Consider the following 23,809-nt stretch of genomic DNA (forward strand, 5'->3'; position numbering starts at 1 on the left):
CAGAAACCTAGAGTAACTGACCACTCCTACCACTCCTGTCAACTGCGCACAAGCTGTAGGAGTGTTACTGCAACCATGAGTCTCCTTCACTGGCACCTTGAATCGATTACTTCCTGTGAAGCTGCTGCAGTGCCTCTTAGCTGGTGACCATGGCTGGTTCCACCTTACCACTTAGTATGAGGACTGTAGGCAGCAGGCAGAGCGATGCCTTCACAGGATTGCGGCTGATAAGTGGTATTATGCAGTCTCCTGTAGGAAAACTACTGTTTGTTGCTAATGGTCTTTAAAAGGACTGTTACACTTCTTTATGTACTAGTGATGAGATGATGTACACCGATGGAATACAGGAACATGGGCCCTTTATTTAGAGCAAATAGTCCATTCTCCGCCCTTGCCATAAATTGAAGCTCTTGTAATACTCCACAATTCCTAGTCGATATTGGAGCAGGGCGGACAGATCTAGGAGCAGGGGTAGATTGTCCAATGCCAACACGACAGTCAGAATCCCTACAGATTTTTGTAAGTATTATATACCATACACTAACATTCCCCCTAAACCTCTAATTCCACATCCTAACCCTCCCCCTAACCCTACTTTCCCGCTGACCCTAATACTTACCTCCACACTCTGTCGGGATTCCGATAGTCTGAATGCTTTCTACTTCAGGGTCCATAGGGGGTCCACAGGGTTGACCTTGGGGTTATAGCTGGAACAGGATCCATGGGCACCACACAGTTAAGCTTTTAGCTCCCAGGATGCACTTGGGTCCTCCTCTATACCCCGCCCCCGAGCCACAGGCACCTCAGTGTAAGCTGGTGCCCGGCCGGAGTCGGTCACCGTGCAGGGGGGCTGCAGGAGCAGCCCCCAGAAGCTTTTTATTTTAAGTTAGATTTTATTTATTTTAATCTTTTTACTACAGACGGCAGCGAAGGGCTGTCTGTACAGACGCCCACGCTGCCGCTCTGATCCCCGACTGGCGCCGCGACGCCAGTACTGATCTGGGGATCGCGGCGGGAGGGCAGAGTCCGTACTAGCCGGACTCTGTCTACCTCCCAGGACTGCTGCCGGAGTCGCCGGGGATTCAGGTATGCCGCGCGTCGCTGGTTAGCGGCGGTGCGCGGAATGCCTTAAATGCAGTCCTTTAGCCTCCGGTCCTGGGGACAGACCGGAGGCTGCTGGCAGTGGCGGCGGGCCCCCCCATAACCCGTGGGACCACTAGACCACCAGGGATAAAGGGGCAAGCGGGAAGCCAGCATCCCTGGGGTTATGGCCAGCCAGGGGAGGAAGCCTTCCCTGTCAGCGGCTCCTCCCCTCAGCTCAGCGCGCCTTTCAGCACGCAGTCTGGCGTCGCTGAGCTGCAGTTACACGGCCACTCCTCCTCTGAGGTCTCCAGCGGCCATTTTCCCAGTGGCAGCGCAGATCTCAGGGAGCACGCGGACCGGTCCCCCTGTGTACCTCTCCCCTGATTAAGGACAGCGTACACAGCACTATAGCCCTCCCAGACACTGAATCTGGGCAGGTTGATTGTAGTGTAAAGGTGCAGTGAGTATATCTTCCTGCATGGTATGTGACTATTGCTAGTGCTGCCGTCTGTGCTTATTTTCTACTTACTGTCAGCTTATACCTATCCCTTTACTTCTCCTACAAGCCCTACAGGTGTGTGGGGGAGGGGCGTTTCTACTGACCTCACTTATATAGATCACGTATTTGTGAGGTCCGTCACATACAGTTGTGTGCTACTCAGTGCCATATTGTGGGCTGTTGTTCAGCACACCGGTGAGTGCGTTTTACTTCTACCCTGGTGCCAGATATATAATATATTCTGTCATGTCAGACGAGGAGGTTGAGCGCTCAGTGGCTCCGGTGTTGGCCTTCTGCGGACGCTGTTCTGCAGGAGTAGATAGGGAGGATTTGTCACAGGATGGCCTGTGTAGTCGATGCCAGGTGGCTCCTGGCCCATCCAGACCTTCTCTGGCGCAGGAACCACCGTGGGCGATGTTTTCTCAAGTGCTGGTGTCTATTGCGGACCGTCTGTCGGTCCCGACTGCTCTCCCTACTAGGGCGGTGCCCCAGCCGACCATCCCCCATTCCCCGGGTGTCCCGCAGTTATTGCGGAGTCCTCCTGGGTCTCAATCAGTAGGTCCCTATGCGGGGTTGCCTATGTATATACAGGCTTCCCCTGTGCCGCAGCAGCCTGTGGTACCTTTTCAGGACCCTATGGCGACTCCTCCACCATGGGTGGATGTGCTCTCCAACTCCGTGCAAAATTTGGCGGCCGCTTCCTCGGCTTTTCAGTCAATGTTGCAGACTGACATGCCTTCTAGGATTTCAAAACGCCCACTCATGACACGGGCTGCTCAGGTATCGGACTCAGAGGGTTCCTCAGATGATGGGGAGGTCCCTGATGACACTGACTCGGACGCCTCGGTCCAGGAAATGGATACCAAGTCGTCCATTAATGTGCGAGCACTAGTTAGGGCGGTGCGAGCTATTCTTCTTATAGAGGATGAGGCACCGGTTCCTAAGTCGAAGTTTCCTAGTTTCAAAAAAACTAAGGTGGCTTCTGCGGTGTTTCCCCTGTCGGATCAGTTGACTGATCATATGGCGGTAGCTTGGCAGGCGCCCAGTAAGAGATTCCTTCCTCAGAAGCGGTTGGCTTCTAATTACCCCTTCCCTGAGGCACATTGTAAAAAATGGGAAACTCCACCGGCGGTGGATTCCCATGTCACCCGTTTAACTCGGGGCGCCACCTTACCATTACCGTCGATATCCTCGCTGAAGGATCCCACGGACAGGAAAGTTGAGACTTGCTTAAAGTCTATTTACTCCCTCTCCGGGGCGGTGGCCCGACCGTCCATGGCCATCTCCTGGGTGGCCAAGGCCATTGAGGGGTGGGCCAATGCATTGGAAGATACCTTCCCAGACGACGCTCCTGATGTCCAGCGGGCGTTGTTGGGACAAGTGAGGGACGCTGCTTCTTACATTGGTGAAGCTTCTTTAGATGCTAGTCTGCTGACCTCGCGGGTATCGGCTGCAGCGGTGTCTGGCCGCCGATCCTTGTGGTTGTGGTCCTGGAGAGCGGACTCTGATTCAAAGAAGGGTCTGGAGGCCTTACCTTTCAATGGGGAATTACTATTTGGTCCGGACTTGGACAAAATAGTGGACACCCTGGCTAAATCCAAGTCGGCCTTCCTCCCTTCGGCGGCACTGCCTGCTAAGGTTCGGAGTTCGGCTTTTCGTTCCTTTCGGGTTCAGGGTAAGGCGAAAGGTCAGTCCTTCCCGAGACAGTCTGCGAGTAAGACTGCCTCTAAACCCAAGAAGCAAGCCTGGAGTGCTCGGCGCCCTTCTTCCAAGCAGGAAGATAAACCTGCGGCCTGATGGGACGGGCCTCCCTCTGGGGGACCTCAGAGTGGGAGGCCGACTTCTTCTATTTGCCCAGTGCTGGCACAATACCACCACGGATGCCTGGGTTCGAGAAGTGGTCTCCCAGGGGTACGCCCTGTCTTTTCGGCACAGACCACCCCACCAGTTTTTCTGCACAAGTCCTTCTCAGAACAAGACCAAGGCGTTACAGGTTCAGGAGGCTATAGAGTCCTTGCTGAAAGCAGGGGTCATTGTTCCCGTTCCTCTATCACAACGAGGGACGGGGTATTATTCGTCTCTGTTTCTGGTGCAGAAACCCAATGGTTCTCATCGCCCTATCCTCAACTTGAAGTCTCTGAACAAATTCCTCAGAGTTCCCAAGTTCAGGATGGTAACGTTACGTTCCATCATTCTGGCGATGGAACCGGGGGATTACATGGTGTCCCTGGACATCCAGGACGCCTACCTCCATGTTCCGATAGCATTTTCACACCAGCGGTATCTGAGGTTCGCTATCCTTCAACACCACTATCAGTTCCGGGCGCTACCCTTTGGTCTCTCCACGGCACCGAGGGTGTTCACGAAGATTATGGCGGTCATGGCCGCACATCTTCGGAACCAGAATGTACGGCTGCTGCCGTATCTGGACGACCTCCTGTTGCTGGCGAGCTCCCCGGAGGTACTGCTTCAACATCTCCACCTGACGATCGCTTGCCTGCAAGCACACGGGTGGTTGATAAATTGGAAAAAGTCCTCCCTGATTCCATCACAGCGGATGGTTCATTTGGGAGCCCTGCTGGATTCGCGTCAGCAAAGGATCTTCCTGACTCCGGAGAAGGTCGCCTCCCTACAGCTGCGGATACACAGTTGCCTGAGCCGTTGCCGTCTGTCGGTCCATTCGGCTATGAGAGTTCTGGGGTCCATGGTGTCGACATTCGACATGGTGGAATTTGCCCAGTTCCATTCCCGGCCCCTGCAGGGGCTGATTCTATCAGAATGGAACGGGTTACCTCACCGGATCCGCTCTCAGGTGCTGGTGTTGTCTCCGGACGTTCGGCAATCTTTGGCTTGGTGGCTTCAGACAGCTCATCTGGTCGAGGGGCGCCCATTTTGGATCCCGGACTGGGTCCTGCTCACGACGGATGCCAGTCTCCGGGGTTGGGGGGCAGTGACCGGCTCTTTGTCGCTTCAGGGTCGTTGGTCAGCGGAAGAAGCACTTCTCCCCATCAACATCCTGGAACTGCGGGCAGTATACAGGGCCCTGCAGTCGTCCGGCCCCGCTCTTCACGGAAGGGCGGTACAGGTGCAGTCCGACAACGCCACCACGGTGGCGTATATCAACCACCAAGGCGGAACTCGTAGTCAGGCAGCGATGTCGGAGGTGTCTCGTATCCTGACTTGGGCGGAGGGTCACATTCCGGCGATCTCGGCGGTCTTCATCCCCGGAGTCCTCAATTGGGAGGCGGACTTCCTCAGCCGTCACGACGTGCATCCCGGGGAATGGTCGCTTCACCCAGAGGTGTTTCAGCTACTCGTGGACAGGTGGGGACTGCCGGAGCTGGACTTGATGGCCTCCCGTCACAATCACAAGTTGCCCGTTTACGGGTCAAGGACAAGAGACGCAGGCGCAAGTCTGGTGGACGCGCTGTCGGTGAAATGGACGTTTCACCTGGCGTATCTGTTTCCTCCGCTATCCCTGCTTCCTCGGGTTCTGCGGAAATTCAAGCAGGACGGCGGCATGCTCGTGCTGGTAGCTCCGGCGTGGCCCAGACGTCCTTGGTACTCTGATCTCAGGAGCCTCTCCATCGACGCTCCGTACCTTCTTCCTCAGCGTCGGGACCTGTTGTCTCAGGGGCCCTGCCTTTACCCGGATCTGGGTCGGCTGTCTTTGACGCAAGCCTGCTTCAGCACGGATTTATCACAGAGTGTGGCACACTTACTTTCAGTGGTGTGAGTCCAGACATTATGATCCTCAGGTGTTCAGAGTTTCCAGGATCTTGGAATTTCTTCAGTCAGGATTGGATCTCGGCTTACGCCTTGCATCTCTGAAGGTTCATGTGTCCGCCTTGTCCGTGTGGTTTCAACGGCGGATTGCAATACTACCAGACGTTCACACCTTTTTCCAGGGTGTTCTCAGGATCCAGCCTCCCTTTGTGCCTCCTGTGGCTCCTTGGGACTTGGCGGTGGTGCTACGGGTCCTGCAGGGTCCTCCGTTTGAGCCTCTTGAGGCGGTGGAGCTCAAGTGGCTGACATTTAAGACGGTTTTTCTCCTGGCAATTGCTTCGGCCAGGAGGGTGTCTGAATTGGGGGCGCTTTCCTGTCGCCCTCCTTTCCTGATTTTTCGCCAGGACAGAGCGGTGCTCCGCACTCGTCCTGAGTTTTTGCCCAAAGTGGTCTCGAAGTTCCACATTAATCAGGAACTTGTTGTGCCAGCTTTTCAGTCCCCTGATCTTTCAGCTGGTGAGACTTCCTTAGATGTGGTCCGGGCGCTTAGAATATATGTAGACCGGACGGCTTCGGTTAGGAAGTCTGATTCCTTGTTTATCCTCTTTGGTTTTCACAAGAGGGGTTGGCCTGCCAACAAACAAACGTTAGCCCGTTGGCTTCGTTCCGTTATTTGTGAGGCTTATGCACAAGAGGGTTTACCTGTGCCAGCCTCTGTTAAGGCTCATTCCACTCGTTCTGTGGGTCCCTCTTGGGCTGCTAGAAGTGGCGCTTCTGCTGTTCAGCTGTGTAAGACGGCCACTTGGTCTTCTATTCAAACTTTTTGAGGTTCTATGCGTTTGACACCTTCGCCTCTCAGGATGCTTCCTTTGGGCGCTGGGTGCTCCTTTCAGCACAGGAGCGTCCCCGCCCTTAGTTGAACTGCTTTGGGACATCCCCAAGGTCAACCCTGTGGACCCCCTATGGACCCTGAAGTAGAAAACAGGAGATATGGTAAGAACTTACCTTTGTTATCTCTGTTTCTGCGAAGTCCATAGGGTCCACAGGGCGCCCGCCCTGACGCACCTGGCTTCAAATGGGCTGTGTGGCTGGTCACCGGTTTTCCGTCTCCTATTGCTGTGAGTATGGTTTCTTGTGTGTTCCAGTCTTCCTTCTCTCTGTTCCATATTCTCCTCCGGCCTAGGCTGCTTACCAGCTGAGGTGCCTGTGGCTCGGGGGCGGGGTATAGAGGAGGACCCAAGTGCATCCTGGGAGCTAAAAGCTTAACTGTGTGGTGCCCATGGATCCTGTTCCAGTTATAACCCCAAGGTCAACCCTGTGGACCCTATGGACTTCGTAGAAACAGAGATAACAAAGGTAAGTTCTTACCATATCTCCTGTTTTTGTCGGTATTGTGATTGTCAGCATCCTGACTATCGGGATGCCAACTACCTACCGATGTACTACGAGATTGATATACTTTTTGCAAATACAATTATTTTACAGCAGGCACAATGTGCCGATAAAATACACAACTTAAAACAATCAGTTGTTTGTTCCCTGTCTTTCCATGTTGTCAGCGAGCACCATGAGCTGTGAGAACAACAGCGGTCCCAGGCACTGGGAATATACTAACCCCCCCCCCCCCTGAGTAATCTACTGCTGATGGCAGGATAGATGTACCGCTGACATTCTGACACATGGTGAATTATGAGGTATTACATGCCGCAATTTGCAAAAGTGCAGAATTTCGAAATCCTATTACCAAGGGCCAGCCGCCTGGAGGTGTAGGTATAGGGATATCATTTTTTCTTTCCATTTTAAGTTATGGGAAGAGATTTTTCCTCTCTTACACTGGTGTTTTCCTCTCCAGCTTTCCTGGCACCCTACCAAAGAGGGCACCCTGGCGTTTGGAACCGATGATGGCAAAGTTGGGATATATGATGTCTTCTCCAGCAAGTAAGTTTCACGGACACAAGTGGGTGATATCTGTGATGCAATGGTCCAGTAAGTAACTCTATCATCAGCCTGGGAGAGCTGTAAGTCCTAATGATAAACGTGTAGTATGACATGTGGAAAATGATGCACTGGTCCTCTAGCCTCAGTATAGATCACACTCTGTGTGACACCATACTATTTGTTAGAAAACCCCATAGGGCAGTGGTTCCCAAACTCAGTACTCCAGTCACCCTAACAGTCCAGGTTTCAAGGATACCCATGCTTAAGCACAGGTGACTTAATTACTACCTCAGTCAGTTTGATTATATGATCTGTGCACAAGCAATGATATCCTTAAACCCTGGATTGTTAGGATGCCTTGAGGACTGCTTTTGGGAAACTCTGCCATAGGAACGTATGTGTGTTGTAATTCAGCATTTGACATTGCAAGAAAATACGACTCAGACTTGCCTTAAGCTGACGATGACTGTTTATCTGCATACTTATTGCCTGATGCAGCAGTGGACAGAAATTGGGAGTAATTGCTCCTGCATTGCATGCACAGAAATAAATGCTTATATTTGGCCGTTTGCAGAATTGTACACATCTTCTGTTGCACCCACCCCTATCTGTGCGCTTATTGTCCTCCTTGGTACACACCAGCCTATATTGAAAGCAGGCATATATCTACAATAACGTTGACATTCGCTCTTGTAAATTTGTGTGAGTGAGTGCGCTCCATTACGCCTCCTCATCCATAAGTTAGGATGTCTTTGCAATGCGTATGACTCTGCATCAAACGTACTTTCTACTTCAGGGTCCATAGGGGGTCCACAGGGTTGACCTTGGGGTTATAGCTGGAACAGGATCCATGGGCACCACACAGTTAAGCTTTTAGCTCCCAGGATGCACTTGGGTCCTCCTCTATACCCCGCCCCCGAGCCACAGGCACCTCAGTGTAAGCTGGTGCCCGGCCGGAGTCGGTCACCGCGCAGGGGGGCTGCAGGAGCAGCCCCCAGAAGCTTTTTATTTTAAGTTAAATTTTATTTATTTTTAATCTATTTTTACAACAGACGGCAGCGAAGGGCTGTCTGTACAGACGCCCACGCTGCCGCTCTGATCCCCGACTGGCGCCGCGACGCCAGTACTGATCTGGGGATCGCGGCGGGAGGACAGAGTCCGTACTAGCCGGACTCTGTCTACCTCCCAGGACTGCTGCCGGAGTCGCCGGGGATTCAGGTAAGCCGCGCGTCGCTGGCTAGCGGCGGCGCGCAGAATGCCTTAAATGCAGTCCTTTAGCCTCCGGTCCGGGGGACAGACCGGAGGCTGCTGGCAGTGGCGGCGGGCCCCCCCATAACCCGTGGGACCACTAGACCACCAGGGATAACCGGCAAGCGGGAAGCCAGCATCCCTGGGGTTAATGGCCAGCCAGGGGAGGAAGCCTTCCCTGTCAGCGGCTCCTCCCCTCAGCTCAGCGCGCCTTTCAGCACGCAGTCTGGCGTCGCTGAGCTGCAGATTCCTCGGCCACTCCTCTGAGGTCTCCAGCGGCCATTTTCCCAGTGGCAGCGCAGATCTCAGGGAGCACGCGGACCGGTCCCCCTGTGTGCCTCTCCCCTGATTAAGGACAGCGTACACAGCACTATAGCCCTCCCAGACACTGAATCTGGGCAGGTTGATTGTAGTGTAAAGGTGCAGTGAGTATATCTTCCTGCATGGTATGTGACTTTTTGCTAGTGCTGCCTGTCTGTGCTTATTTTCCGCTTACTGTCAGCTTATACCTATCCCTTTACTTCTCCTACAAGCCCTGCAGGTGTGTGGGGGAGGGGCGTTTCTACTGACCTCACTTATATAGATCACGTATTTGTGAGGTCCGTCACATACAGTTGTGTGCTACTCAGTGCCATATTGTGGGCTGTTGTTCAGCACACCGGTGAGTGTGTTTTACTTCTACCCTGGTGCCAGATATATAATATATTCTGTCATGTCAGACGAGGAGGTTGAGCGCTCAGTGGCTCCGGTGTTGGCCTCCTGCGGACGCTGTTCTGCAGGAGTAGATAGGGAGGATTTGTCACAGGATGGCCTGTGTAGTCGATGCCAGGTGGCTCCTGGCCCATCCAGACCTTCTCTGGCGCAGGAACCACCGTGGGCGATGTTTTCTCAAGTGCTGGTGTCTATTGCGGACCGTCTGTCGGTCCCGACTGCTCTCCCTACTAGGGCGGTGCCCCAGCCGACCATCCCCCATTCCCCGGGTGTCCCGCAGTTATTGCGGAGTCCTCCTGGGTCTCAATCAGTTGGTCCCTATGCGGGGTTGCCTATGTATATACAGGCTTCCCCTGTGCCGCAGCAGCCTGTGGTACCTTTTCAGGCCCCTATGGCGACGCCTCCACCATGGGTGGATGTGCTCTCCAACTCCGTGCAAAATTTGGCGGCCGCTTCCTCGGCTTTTCAGTCAATGTTGCAGACTGACATGCCTTCTAGGATTTCTAAACGCCCACTCATGACACGGGCTGCTCAGGTATCGGACTCAGAGGGTTCCTCAGATGATGGGGAGGTCCCTGATGACACTGACTCGGACGCCTCGGTCCAGGAAATGGATACCAAGTCGTCCATTAATGTGCGAGCACTAGTTAGGGCGGTGCGAGCTATTCTTCTTATAGAGGATGAGGCACCGGTTCCTAGGTCGAAGTTTCCTAGTTTCAAAAAAACTAAGGTGGCTTCTGCGGTGTTTCCCCTGTCGGATCAGTTGACGGATCATATGGCGGTAGCTTGGCAGGCGCCCAGTAAGAGATTCCTTCCTCAGAAGCGGTTGGCTTCTAATTACCCCTTCCCTGAGGCACATTGTAAAAAATGGGAAACTCCACCGGCGGTGGATTCCCATGTCACCCGTTTAACTCGGGGCGCCACCTTACCATTACCGTCGATATCCTCGCTGAAGGATCCCACGGACAGGAAAGTTGAGACTTGCTTAAAGTCTATTTACTCCCTCTCCGGGGCGGTGGCCCGACCGTCCATGGCCATTTCCTGGGTGGCCAAGGCCATTGAGGGGTGGGCCAATGCATTGGAAGATACCTTCCCGGACGACGCTCCGGATGTCCAGCGGGCGTTGTTGGGACAAATGAGGGACGCCGCTTCTTACATTGGAGAAGCTTCTTTAGATGCTAGTCTGCTGACCTCGCGGGTATCGGCTGCAGCGGTGTCTGCCCGCCGATCCTTATGGTTGCGGTCCTGGAGAGCGGACTCTGATTCAAAGAAAGGTCTGGAGGCCTTACCTTTCAATGGGGAATTACTATTTGGTCCGGACTTGGACAAAATAGTGGACACCCTGGCTAAATCCAAGTCGGCCTTCCTCCCTTCGGCGGCACTGCCTGCTAAGGTTCGGAGTTCGGCTTTTCGTTCCTTTCGGGTTCAGGGTAAGGCGAAAGGTCAGTCCTTCCCGAGACAGTCTGCGAGTAAGACTGCCTCTAAACCCAAGAAGCAAGCCTGGAGTGCTCGGCGCCCTTCTTCCAAGCAGGAAGATAAACCTGCGGCCTGATGGGACGGGCCTCCCTCTGGGGGACCTCAGAGTGGGAGGCCGACTTCTTCTATTTGCCCAGTGCTGGCACAATACCACCACGGATGCCTGGGTTCGAGAAGTGGTCTCCCAGGGGTACGCCCTGTCTTTTCGGCACAGACCACCCCACCAGTTTTTCTGCACAAGTCCTTCTCAGAACAAGACCAAGGCGTTACAGGTTCAGGAGGCTATAGAGTCCTTGCTGAAAGCAGGGGTCATTGTTCCCGTTCCTCTATCACAACGAGGGACGGGGTATTATTCGTCTCTGTTTCTGGTGCAGAAACCCAATGGTTCTCATCGCCCTATCCTCAACTTGAAGTCTCTGAACAAATTCCTCAGAGTTCCCAAGTTCAGGATGGAAACGTTACGTTCCATCATTCTGGCGATGGAACCGGGGGATTACATGGTGTCCCTGGACATCCAGGACGCCTACCTCCATGTTCCGATAGCATCTTCACACCAGCGGTATCTGAGGTTCGCTATCCTTCAACACCACTATCAGTTCCGGGCGCTACCCTTTGGTCTCTCCACGGCACCGAGGGTGTTCACGAAGATTATGGCGGTCATGGCCGCACATCTTCGGAACCAGAATGTACGGCTGCTGCCGTACCTGGACGACCTCCTGTTGCTGGCGAGCTCCCCGGAGGTACTGCTTCAACATCTCCACCTGACGATCGCTTGCCTGCAAGCACACGGGTGGTTGATAAATTGGAAAAAGTCCTCTCTGATTCCATCACAGCGGATGGTTCATTTGGGAGCCCTGCTGGATTCGCGTCAGCAAAGGATCTTCCTGACTCCGGAGAAGGTCGCCTCACTACAGCTGCGGATACGCAGTTGCCTGAGCCGTTGCCGCCTGTCGGTCCATTCGGCTATGAGAGTTCTGGGGTCCATGGTGTCGACATTCGACATGGTGGAATTTGCCCAGTTCCATTCCCGGCCCCTGCAGGGGCTGATTCTATCAGAATGGAACGGGTTACCTCACCGGATCCGCTCTCAGGTGCTGGTGTTGTCTCCGGACGTTCGGCTATCTTTGGCTTGGTGGCTTCAGACAGCTCATCTGGTCGAGGGGCGCCCATTTTGGATCCCGGACTGGGTCCTGCTCACGACGGATGCCAGTCTCCGGGGTTGGGGGGCAGTGACCGGCTCTTTGTCGCTTCAGGGTCGTTGGTCAGCGGAAGAAGCACTTCTCCCCATCAACATCCTGGAACTGCGGGCAGTATACATGGCCCTGCAGTCGTCCGGCCCCGCTCTTCACGGAAGGGCGGTACAGGTGCAGTCCGACAACGCCACCACGGTGGCGTATATCAATCACCAAGGCGGAACTCGCAGTCAGGCAGCGATGTCGGAGGTGTCTCGTATCCTGTCTTGGGCGGAGGGTCACATTCCAGCGATCTCGGCGGTCTTCATCCCCGGAGTCCTCAATTGGGAGGCGGACTTCCTCAGCCGTCACGACGTGCATCCCGGGGAATGGTCGCTTCACCCAGAGGTGTTTCAGCTACTCGTGGACAGGTGGGGACTGCCGGAGCTGGACTTGATGGCCTCCCGTCACAATCACAAGTTGCCCGTTTACGGGTCAAGGACAAGAGACGCAGGTGCAAGTCTGGTGGACGCGCTGTCGGTGACATGGACGTTTCACCTGGCGTATCTGTTTCCTCCGATATCCCTGCTTCCTCGGGTTCTGCGGAAATTCAAGCAGGACGACGGCATGCTCGTGCTGGTAGCTCCGGCGTGGCCCAGACGTCCTTGGTACTCCGATCTGAGGAGCCTCTCCATCGACGCTCCGTACCTTCTTCCTCAACGTCGGGACCTGTTGTCTCAGGGGCCCTGCCTTTACCCGGATCTGGGTCGGCTGTCTTTGACGGCGTGGCTCTTGAGACAGCCGTCTTGAGGTCTCGGGGTTTCTCCAGTTCGGTTATTGGTACGATGCTCAGGGCACGCAAGCCTGCTTCAGCACGGATTTATCACAGAGTGTGGCACACTTACTTTCAGTGGTGTGAGTCCAGACTTTATGATCCTCAGGTGTTCCGAGTTTCTAGGATCTTGGAATTTCTTCAGTCAGGATTGGATCTCGGCTTACGCCTTGCATCTCTGAAGGTTCATGTGTCCGCCTTGTCCGTGTGGTTTCAACGGCGGATTGCAATACTACCAGACGTTCACACCTTTTTCCAAGGTGTTCTCAGGATCCAGCCTCCCTTTGTGCCTCCTGTGGCTCCTTGGGACTTGGCGGTGGTGCTACGGGTCCTGCAGGGTCCTCCGTTTGAGCCTCTTGAGGCGGTGGAGCTCAAGTGGCTGACATTTAAGACGGTTTTTCTCCTGGCAATTGCTTCGGCCAGGAGGGTGTCTGAATTGGGGGCGCTTTCCTGTCGCCCTCCTTTCCTGATTTTTCGCCAGGACAGAGCGGTGCTCCGCACTCGTCCTGAGTTTTTGCCCAAAGTGGTCTCGAAGTTCCATATTAATCAGGAACTTGTTGTGCCAGCTTTTCAGTCCCCTGATCTTTCAGCTGGTGAGACTTCCTTAGATGTGGTCCGGGCGCTTAGAATTTATGTAGACCGGACGGCTTCGGTTAGGAAGTCTGATTCCTTGTTTATCCTCTTTGGTTTTCACAAGAGGGGTTGGCCTGCCAACAAACAAACGTTAGCCCGTTGGCTTCGTTCCGTTATTTGTGAGGCTTATGCACAGGAGGGCTTACCTGTGCCAGCCTCTGTTAAGGCTCATTCCACTCGTTCTGTGGGTCCCTCTTGGGCTGCTAGACGTGGCGCTTCTGCTGTTCAGCTGTGTAGGGCGGCCACTTGGTCTTCAATTCAAACGTTTTTGAGGTTCTATGCGTTTGACACCTTTGCCTCTCAGGATGCATCCTTTGGGCGCCGGGTACTCCTTTCAGCACAGGAGCGTCCCCGCCCTTAGTTGTACTGCTTTGGGACATCCCCAAGGTCAACCCTGTGGACCCCCTATGGACCCTGAAGTAGAAAACAAGAGATATGGTAAGAACTTACCTTTGTTATCTCTGTTTCTACGAAGTCCATAGGGTCCACAGGGCGCCCGCCCTGACGCACCTGGCTTCGAATGGGCTGTGTGGCTGGTCACCGGTTTTCCGTCTCCTATTGCTGTGAGTATGGTTTCTTGTGTGTTCCAGTCTTCCTTCTCTCTGTTCCATATTCTCCTCCGGCCTAGGCTGCTTACCAACTGAGGTGCCTGTGGCTCGGGGGCGGGGTATAGAGGAGGACCCAAGTGCATCCTGGGAGCTAAAAGCTTAACTGTGTGGTGCCCATGGATCCTGTTCCAGCTATAACCCCAAGGTCAACCCTGTGGACCCTATGGACTTCGTAGAAACAGAGATAACAAAGGTAAGTTCTTACCATATCTCTTGTTTTCATACACATAGTTCTGGAGCATGCACATTGTAAAACATGCAAGATACGCTAGATAAACTGTGTCAGACCCTCTGACTCCAGAGAAAGCATTATGTATTGCATTATTTTCCTCTGTATGGTATTAATTTGCGATCTAGTCTGAGATGACTTTAACCCCATTCTATAGTAAACACATCTAGGATACAGACAGAAGCACTCATGTTTACAAGCTCTGAGCTTTTGATAGCAACAGTTATTGCAGTACCAGACATGTCCAATAGGGCAAATACAGAACAGACCATTATTTGGGGCAGATAAGTGGCTAATTGCCTGGCTGGACCCATTCAGTTAGCGATACCCACGCGTTTCATTCCAGAGGGTGCACTTAATGTGGATTTGAAAAATCCAGGTTAAAATGCACCTTCTGGGATTTAACGTACAGGTAAATCCACAGGTTTCAGGACTTAATGTGAAGTCTATGGGATAGCATGCGCTACCTGCGGGTCTACTGCGTGGGGAAATTGACAATTAATTGAATAGCTTGGTGAGTTGAACCTGGTGCTTTACTTACGCGATGAACACTGCGGATAGTTGGATATTCCCCTTTTGTGTGGTTATTGATTAGACACTTGCAGATACATATTATATTTGTGGGTCAGATATTTGTTATGTAGATGTGCAGTGTTGAGATGCAATTTCCCATACTAGAAGTGAGAGCCGGTAATGTGTTCAGCTTTTGATCTGTTGTTTTGTCGCTGTCCGCAGGCCCCCTCAGATTTCCAGCACGTACCATAAGAAGACAGTGTATGCCCTGTGCTGGGGTCCTCCGCTGCCTCCATTCTCATTTGGTGAGATTGTAGATCATGATCTCTGTTGTTAAGGTGATTCTGTGCCTTGCTCTTTCTATAAGCTGATGCACCTACTGTATATGCTGTAAATGTGTATTCTGAAATATATGTATTATAGGGAACATTTACATGCAGAGGAAAATGACTTTAGCCCCCTCCCTAGCACAGTGAGATGACATCATGCATTGTGTTCTTGTACAACTTAATGACGGCTAGCTACTTTCCCACTTTAGTTCACCTGCCTCTTCCATTAGGATATGTAACCACATAGCACATAGTGGTGGTCTATATGATAAACCCCCCGCCCCCGTTCCCTCTCCTATTGAAGATCAACATCAATAGCCGCCCCTTTTGTAGTGAGCCCCAGAATGAGAGAAATTCTCTCTCGCTCCGGGGCTTGCGCATGCTCGTGGCGCACAGTACCTCACCATAGACCCGCTTGCGAGCGCTATGCGCTCGTGAGCGGGTCTGAATCAGGCCCTGTGCGCCTTGTAATCAGGTGACTGCCTCAGTTATTCCTCTGTAAGGCCAATGATGAATTCTATAATTTTCTTTAAAATGTGGCTGCCATGGGCACAGGTTAGTCGGGATATAGAACATACTTCAAAAAGAAAGGATTGGTCTTTCAGTGGCGCACATGCATAGAGAGTAAATTTACACCAATAAAATATTACTTTTATTAATTACATAAAAAGGCCTATTACTGTGAAATATAAAAATAAATTAAGAGAATCGTGAAAGGAAAAATAGTGACAAAAAAGTGATATGAAAAAAAACACACTTTGTCATAGTGTGTATGCAATATCGAAATATGGCCCATTCTGGTTTAAAGGGGACATAATTAATCAGCGTTCTCTCTGCGTCTCGTTTCACCCTTAACTAGAATCCTCTGACTAATGGGCAATCCCAGAGGGAATGATTCAAGTCTGCCACAGAATTGTGACATTTGGGACAACAATACGAGGAAGACAATCCCATGAGATAATGTCTATTGGCAGAGAGATAAGTTCTATGAATCACGTTCTAAAACGATTCCTGATACTTTCTTGAGGTCCGAAGTCTACAGGTGGTATTGAGAAATCGTGGGAGATCTTGAGTGGAAAGAGTAATGGTGCGTACACACGGGTACGATAAAAATGCACGATATGAACGATAACGATATCGTTATCTTTCAGATCGTTAATTTTTTGGTGCCTTCCAACCCTCAAACGATTGATATCAATCATCCAGCACACTGGGAAGGTGCAGGGAGATTAGTCAGCGATATCGTTTTCCCTGACTGTTCGTACCGTGTGTACGCACCATAAGAAAATGGACAAGCCACTGACCCATTCCTGGTATATAATTAATTTGAATACATATTTGAAAAAAAGAGTACTTGTCTCCAATTAATTCCTTAAGCTGCATACACACACAACGATTTTGTAAATTAACGATTTTAGTAAACAATTTTCGTTCATTTTTTCAAGGGAAAAATGAATGAAGATCGTTTACTAAAATCGTTCATTTACTAAATGTAATGAACGATTTTTTTGAACTACAAACTATTTTTGCTTATTCCCTTAATGAAAATCGTTGAGTTGGTCAGTCTGAATAAACTACAAACGTGAACGCGCATGAACGATAATCGTTCATCGTTTTAACTTAGAAAGCGAACAATTTTTTCAACAATTGAACGGTGTCGTTAACGATATTCGTTCAAAAAATCGTGTGTGTGTGTATGCACCTTTACTGTTCATTTTATTTATATAACTAATATTGCTTATGTCTTTGAAATATGGTACAGGTTGAGTCTCCCATATCCAATTATTCCGAAATACGGAATATTTTTAGCATGACTGAGATAGTGAAACTTTTGATTTTTGAAGGTTAAATGTACACAAACTTTATTAAGGCACACAATTATTAAAAATAAAGTATAAAATGACCTATAGGCTGTGTGTATAAGGTGTATATGAAACATAAATGAATTTCATGTATGTACACAAACTTTGTTTGAGCCACAAAATTCTTGAAAATATTGTATAAAATTACATTCAGGCTGTGTGTATAAGGTGTATATGATTCATAAATGCATTCTGTGTTTAGATTTGGGCCCTATTCCTAAGACATTTCAATATGGTATACAAATATTCCAAAATACGGAATATTCCGATATCCAGAATACCCTTGGTCCCAAGCATTTTGGATATGGGAGACTCAACCTGTACTAAAATTCAACTGCTGATGTGTTTTAAATATCCATTCCCAGTTAGCATAGAAATCACTTTGTTAGTGGTTTGTAAGGATAATGCTTCACTCATTATACAGCTCCTAAAAAAACAAATATCTTCTGGGAAAGTATTGGTAGACACTAAAAATAGTTTTAATTCAGGGAATGAGTATATTTAAATTCAAATAAAGTTCTCAATTCTATGTAATAGATTATAATGGTATCAGTTAATAATCTAGTTTAATTTAGTATCCACTGAGCTTATTGTTGTAATGATAACTGTACAATCACAGGATTTCTCCTATTACGTCATACACTTGTATTTAATAGTTGGTTAAATTGTATCCAACATAAATGAAAATTTCATGAAGTGTGTAACACACATAGCAATATAGTATAGCGCCCATGGTTAGTAATATATTAAACAGTTCTTCATATAGTATTGATTACAATGTATCAAATAAGGATCTAGCTAAATTATATACTATCCACTGAGCTTATTGCTTGTGATGATAACTGTACAATCACAGGATTTCTCCTATTAAGTCATACACTTGTATTTAATAGTTGGTTAAATTGTATCCAACATAAATGAAAATTTCATGAAGTGTGTAACACACATAGCAATATAGTATAGCGCCCATGGTTAGTAATATATTAAACAGTTCTTCATATAGTATTGATTACAATGTATCAAATAAGGATCTAGCTAAATTATATACTATCCACTGAGCTTATTGCTTGTGATGATAACTGTACAATCACAGGATTTCTCCTATTAAGTCATACACTTGTATTTAATAGTTGGTTAAATTGTATCCAACATAAATGAAAATTTCATGAAGTGTGTAACACACATAGCAATATAGTATAGCGCCCATGGTTAGTAATATATTAAACAGTTCTTCATATAGTATTGATTACAATGTATCAAATAAGGATCTAGCTAAATTATATACTATCCACTGAGCTTATTGCTTGTGATGATTGTACACTCTCAGCATTTCTCCTATTAAGTCATACACTTGTATTTAATAGCTGGTTAAATTGTATCCAACATAATTGAAAATTTTACGAAGGTATATAACAACACACAGCTATCAGTTCGTTACAATGATTGTGCATGCTGATTCACATAAGCAGCATCTAACATTATTTGGAGTTCACGTCTCTTTTTTTTTTTTTTTCACATGTTAAACTCTCTGCGTTTTAAACACTCACACACACACACACACACTCACACACACACTCATTGCATTTTTTGTTCAAACACTCATGTATAGTGCGAACAGCCAACGCACATTTCACAAATAAGGTTTCTCAAGGCTAGATGTGGATCAGCTTGCTCAGTCATTGTAACTAATTGATAGCTGTGTGTTGTTAAATACCTCAGTGAAATTTTCACTTATATTGAATACAATTTAACTATTAAATACAAGTGTATCATTCAATGGGCCGAATTCAATTCAGTGCGATGTTGAATAGCCGCGGGAGGAAGCTCCCGCAGCTATTCAATTCAACGCTCTGTTTGCCTTGTCAGGAATAGGTTAAATCTGAGAATGCCGGTTCTCGCGACTTAACCTGGGTGTTCAGGCGCGGTAAACTGCATTCTCTGACCAAAGTGCCGGGCGCGCAGCTGTTAGCGCCGCGCTAAGCCAGCAAACAGCTGCACGCTTCGCACTTATGTCAGATTTCTCCTCGCATCCCCAGGGGGCTGCGAGAAGAAATCCTTTAGCCGCCCAAACAGCGCGGTGTATTGAATAGCTTCAGGACCTCCCTCCCACGGCTACTCATCATCGCACTGAATTGAATTCGGCCCAATAGGAGAAATCCTGTGATTGTACAGTTATCATTACAATAATAAGCTCAGTGGATACTAAATAATTCAGCTATATTTTTATTTGATACCATTATAATCTGTTATATACAATTGAGAACTTTATTTGAATTTAAATATACGCATTCCCTGAATTAAAACAATTTTTAGTGCCTACTAATACTTTCTCAGAAGATATTTGCTTTTTTTAGGTGCTGTATAATTAGTGCAGTATTATCCTAAAAAACCATTAACAAAGGGCACTATAAAAAAAAAAGAAAAAACTTTTATTTTAGCACGGTCTGGGTAGATAGACATTATAGTGCGGTATTGTTGTATAATGTGTAGAGCAATGTTTTATGCCAGCAGCATGTGATATATTAAGCACATTACAAACATATAGAGCCCTCATAAGGAGTGTTGCAATTTTATCAGGTGATACCTGTCAGCAACATAATTCCAGGCATCACAGAAAGCTAGATACTTTGTTTACACTATCTGATCATTGCTGTGTAATTTATATACACTATCTGATCATTACTGTGTAATTTATATACACTATCTGATCATTACTGTGTAATTTATATACACTATCTGATCATTACTGTGTAATTTATATACACTATCTGATCATTGCTGTGTAATTTATATACACTATCTGATCATTACTGTGTAATTTATATACACTATCTGATCATTGCTGTGTAATTTATATACACTATCTGATCATTGCTGTGTAATTTATATACACTATCTGATCATTGCTGTGTAATTTATATACACTATCTGATCATTACTGTGTAATTTATATACACTATCTGATCATTGCTGTGTAATTTATATACACTATCTGATCATTGCTGTGTAATTTATATACACTATCTGATCATTACTGTGTAATTTATATACACTATCTGATCATTACTGTGTAATTTATATACACTATCTGATCATTGCTGTGTAATTTATATACACTATCTGATCATTGCTGTGTAATTTATATACACTATCTGATCATTGCTGTGTAATTTATAGAGCAAATATGTTTTGCTAAAAGCATTTCATTTATAAAGATCAGTATAAACATACAAATATACTGGGCCCTCACATATGTAATTGCAGATAAATAAGATAATATCTGCCAGCAGTATAAATTGAGACCTATAATTTTGCTATAGAATTGATAGTGTGGGGGTTCCTGCCAACAGCAACTATTCATTCATTCTAGAACTTAATCAGGATATATATGTTGGTGTATTGATTTCATAGTGGACACTATAACATTAGTGATTTCTATCCTAACTGGGAATGGATATCTATCTGGGGACAAGTACTCTTCTATTCAAATTCATTATAATACTTTGACGATACACACAACAATCCCTGGGAGGTTATAATTACCAATAATAAAATAATTTGAAAAAGGACGTTGCATACACTATGATACAGTGTATTTTTTTTTCATATCACTTTTTTCCTTAAACGATTCTCACCTTGTTTTTAATAATTCACAGTAATGGGCCTTTTAATGTAATTAACAGAAGTTATATTTTATTGGTGTCAATTTACTCTATGCATGTGCGCCACTGTAAGACCAATCCTTTCTTTTTGGAGTATGTTCTAGTTTATATTGGCAAAAATTCAATTTGTGGCAGCACCCCCAGATGTGATTTCTACGTGATTATAATATGGGGTTATAAAAACAATATTTCATATAGTGACTAGTGCAGTAGCTGTTTCCCTTTTCCTTTGTATTATTAGTTGGGATATACTATGGACACACCATCATTTAATCTTTGCCAACAAATGGCCTCACACTCCTGCCCAGTTTTAATAAATGCATATATGCAGCCCTCATTGTGATCTGTGCAGAAAAACTTGCCTCTATTTAGTTTGCAGAATATTTGTAGTTTCATTAATTAGAGATGAAGGCTATATTCTATATTACCTTTCACTTTACTAACAAATAGAAATATTGAGCTAATGTTTCCCTATATATAACTATAATAGAAGGTGTATCATATACAGTGCATCTGGAAAGTATTCACAACGCTTCACTTTTTCCACATTTTGTTATGTTACAGCCTTATTCCAAAATGGAATAAATTCATTTTTGTCCTCAAAATTCTACACACATTACCCCATAATGACAACGTGTCAAAAGTTTTTTTGAGATTTTTGCAAATTTAATAGAAAAGAAAAGAAAAAAAAAACACTAAGAAATCACATGTACATAAGTAGTCACGGCCTTTGCCATGAAGCTCAAAATTCAGCTCAGGTGCATCCTGTTTTCACTGATCATCCTTGAGATGTTCCTACAGCTTAATTGGAGTCCACCTGTGGTAAATTCAGTTGATTGGACATGATTTTGAAAGGCATACACCTGTCTATATAAGGTCCCACACTTGACAGAGCATGTCAGAGCACAAACCAAGCATGAAGTCCAAGGAATTGTCTCGAGGCACAAATGGGGAAGGGTACAGAAAAATATCTGTTGCTTTGAAGGTCCCAATGAGCACAGTGGCCTCCATCATCCGTAAATGGAAGAAGTTCGGAACCACCAGGACTCTTCCTAGAGTTGGCCGGCCGTCTAAACTGAGCGATCGGGGGAGAAGGGCCCTAGTCAGGGAGGTGACCAAGAACCCGATGGTCACTCTGTCAGAGCTACAGCATTCCTCTGTGGAGAGAGGAGAACCTTCCAGAAGGACAACCATCTCTGTAGCAATCCACCAATCAGGCCTGTATGGTAGAGTGGCCAGACGGAAGCCACTCCTTAGTAAAAAGCACGTGGCAGCCCGCCTGGAGTTTGCCAAAATGCATCTGAAGGACTCTCAGACCATGAGAGACAAAGATTGAACTGTTTTTGGCGTGAATGCCAGTCGTTATGTTTGGAGGAAACCAGGCACCGCTCATCACCAGGCCAATACCATCCTTACAGTACAGTGAAGCATGGTGGTGGCGGCATCATGCTGTGGGGATGTTTTTAAGCGGCAGGAACAGGGAGAATAGTCAGGGTAGAGGGAAAGATGAATGGAGCAATGTACAGAGACATCCTGGATGAAAACCTGCTCCAGAGCGCTCTTGACCTCAGACTGGGGCGACTGTTCATCTTTCCGCAGGACACAGCCAAGATATCAAAGGAATGGCTTCAGGACAACTCTGTGAATATCCTTGAGTGGCCCAGCCAGAGCCCAGACTTGAATCCGATTGAACATCTCTGGAGAGATCTGAAAATGGTTTTGCACCGACGCTACCCATCCAGCCTGATGGAGCTTGAGAGGTGCTGCAAAGAGGAATGAGCAAAACTGCCCAAAGATAGGTGTGCCAAGCTTGTGGCATCATATTCAAAAAGACTTGAGGCTGTAATTTGCTGCCAAAGTTTGCATCAACAAAGTTCTGAGCAAAGGTTGTGAATACTTATGTACATGTCATTTCTTAGTTTTGCTTTTTGTTTTTTTATTTGCGAAAATCTCCCAAAAAAACTTTTGACACATTGTCATTATGGGGTATTGTGTGTACAGTTTTGAGGACAAAAATGAATTTATTCCATTTTGGAATAAGGCTGTAACATAACATTAAAAAAAAAGGTGAAGCGTTGTGAATACTTTCCAGATGCACTGTATTACATACAATAATGCACAATGTATGTAAGTACCCCCCTTACTGTGTGTTTTTTCCTCCAGGTGCAGAAGGGGACCGGCCCCCATTCTCCCTGTATAGTTGTGGTGGGGAGGGGGTGATCTTCCAGCACAATCCCTGGAAGCTGACTGCAGAAGCACACGATATTAACAAGCTCATCCGGGATACAAACGACATTAAAGTGAGTCTTCTATATGTCGCTTTTGCAGATGGCTAAAAAGTGGCACTGCATTTGTTATACATAAAGGTCAGCATGTCCATAGGCCTTCTGATACCAGATATTGGTATATATTATATAGGCAAACAGATACTTATTGCAGTACATGGAGGAGTTCATCCATGCTGATCTGTATAGAGGGATACATTGGATAATGTTACAGGAACTCACCGGGGTACTAATATAATCTGTATTCTCGTAAATTGTATTCCTGCGCTGTAGTGGCTGCATCCCCTGTAACCGATGGTCTTTGCCCCGCTCGCAGATGATCCGCAGAGACCGCTTCTGTTCTATACACCCTATCGGAGCCGCGGCTGAGCAAGGCATTTGCTCTGCTGGAATCCGCATGGGGTCCTATTTCAGTATTCTAGCAGACGGCTGGTTTATTCATATGTATCTGCAGTTATCCCTCACTAGCCCCCTCCCCCTCCTTCCCCCCTTATCTGGTCTGTATAACCAGATTGAGGTCAGCAGCGCACATTGATCAGCTGAAGATTGGCCTAGCACAGACGTTTAAGAATAAGAAGGTGGTTTTTTATTTAGGAAAGGGTGATATATAAAATATAATAAGTATAATAATATTTGAAATGTCTGTTAACTGGCCCTTAGTGTCTTGTGGTCATTTTTCTTAGTACAAACACAAAGGTTCTCTAATATATGTGATGAGGCCAGAATCAAGCAATTGATTTCAGCATCAATTTCCATGGAGATAATAAACTTACAAAAGTTTACTCAGAAACATTTGTATTAGAGGAACCAATGACATTTCTGTGGTTTTCATACAGTAAAATAACTGCTCAGAGAATAAATGACTGAGATTAGTGCTAAACCTTTGTCCTGTTTTCCTTCCTGTTATATCTGAGCAGGTTTATCTGGCAGGCAGGAATGGATGGGCCGTTCGCACTGTGTCTATATTACCTAGTTATTAATGTGATGTGCAGTATTATGATTG

General features: G+C 47.4%; 1 protein-coding gene across 3 annotated transcripts in view; it reads left to right on the forward strand.

The window, feature by feature from the left end:
- The window catches only part of GEMIN5 (gem nuclear organelle associated protein 5), a 121,532-nt gene that overhangs the window by 24,140 nt on the left and 73,583 nt on the right, over positions 1–23,809 (forward strand). For all 3 annotated transcript variants that reach the window (XM_088475667.1, XM_088475664.1, XM_088475666.1), the window contains exons 10-12: positions 7,161–7,246; positions 14,891–14,973; positions 22,685–22,821. In XM_088475667.1, the coding sequence (XP_088331793.1) occupies positions 7,161–7,246; positions 14,891–14,973; positions 22,685–22,821 (306 nt within the window). The remainder of the gene's footprint in view (positions 1–7,160; positions 7,247–14,890; positions 14,974–22,684; positions 22,822–23,809) is intronic.

Source organism: Taudactylus pleione, unplaced genomic scaffold (assembly GCF_031769625.1).
Source record: "Taudactylus pleione unplaced genomic scaffold, aTauple2 ptg000176l, whole genome shotgun sequence".
In the NCBI taxonomy this organism is placed as follows: Eukaryota; Metazoa; Chordata; class Amphibia; order Anura; family Myobatrachidae; genus Taudactylus; species Taudactylus pleione.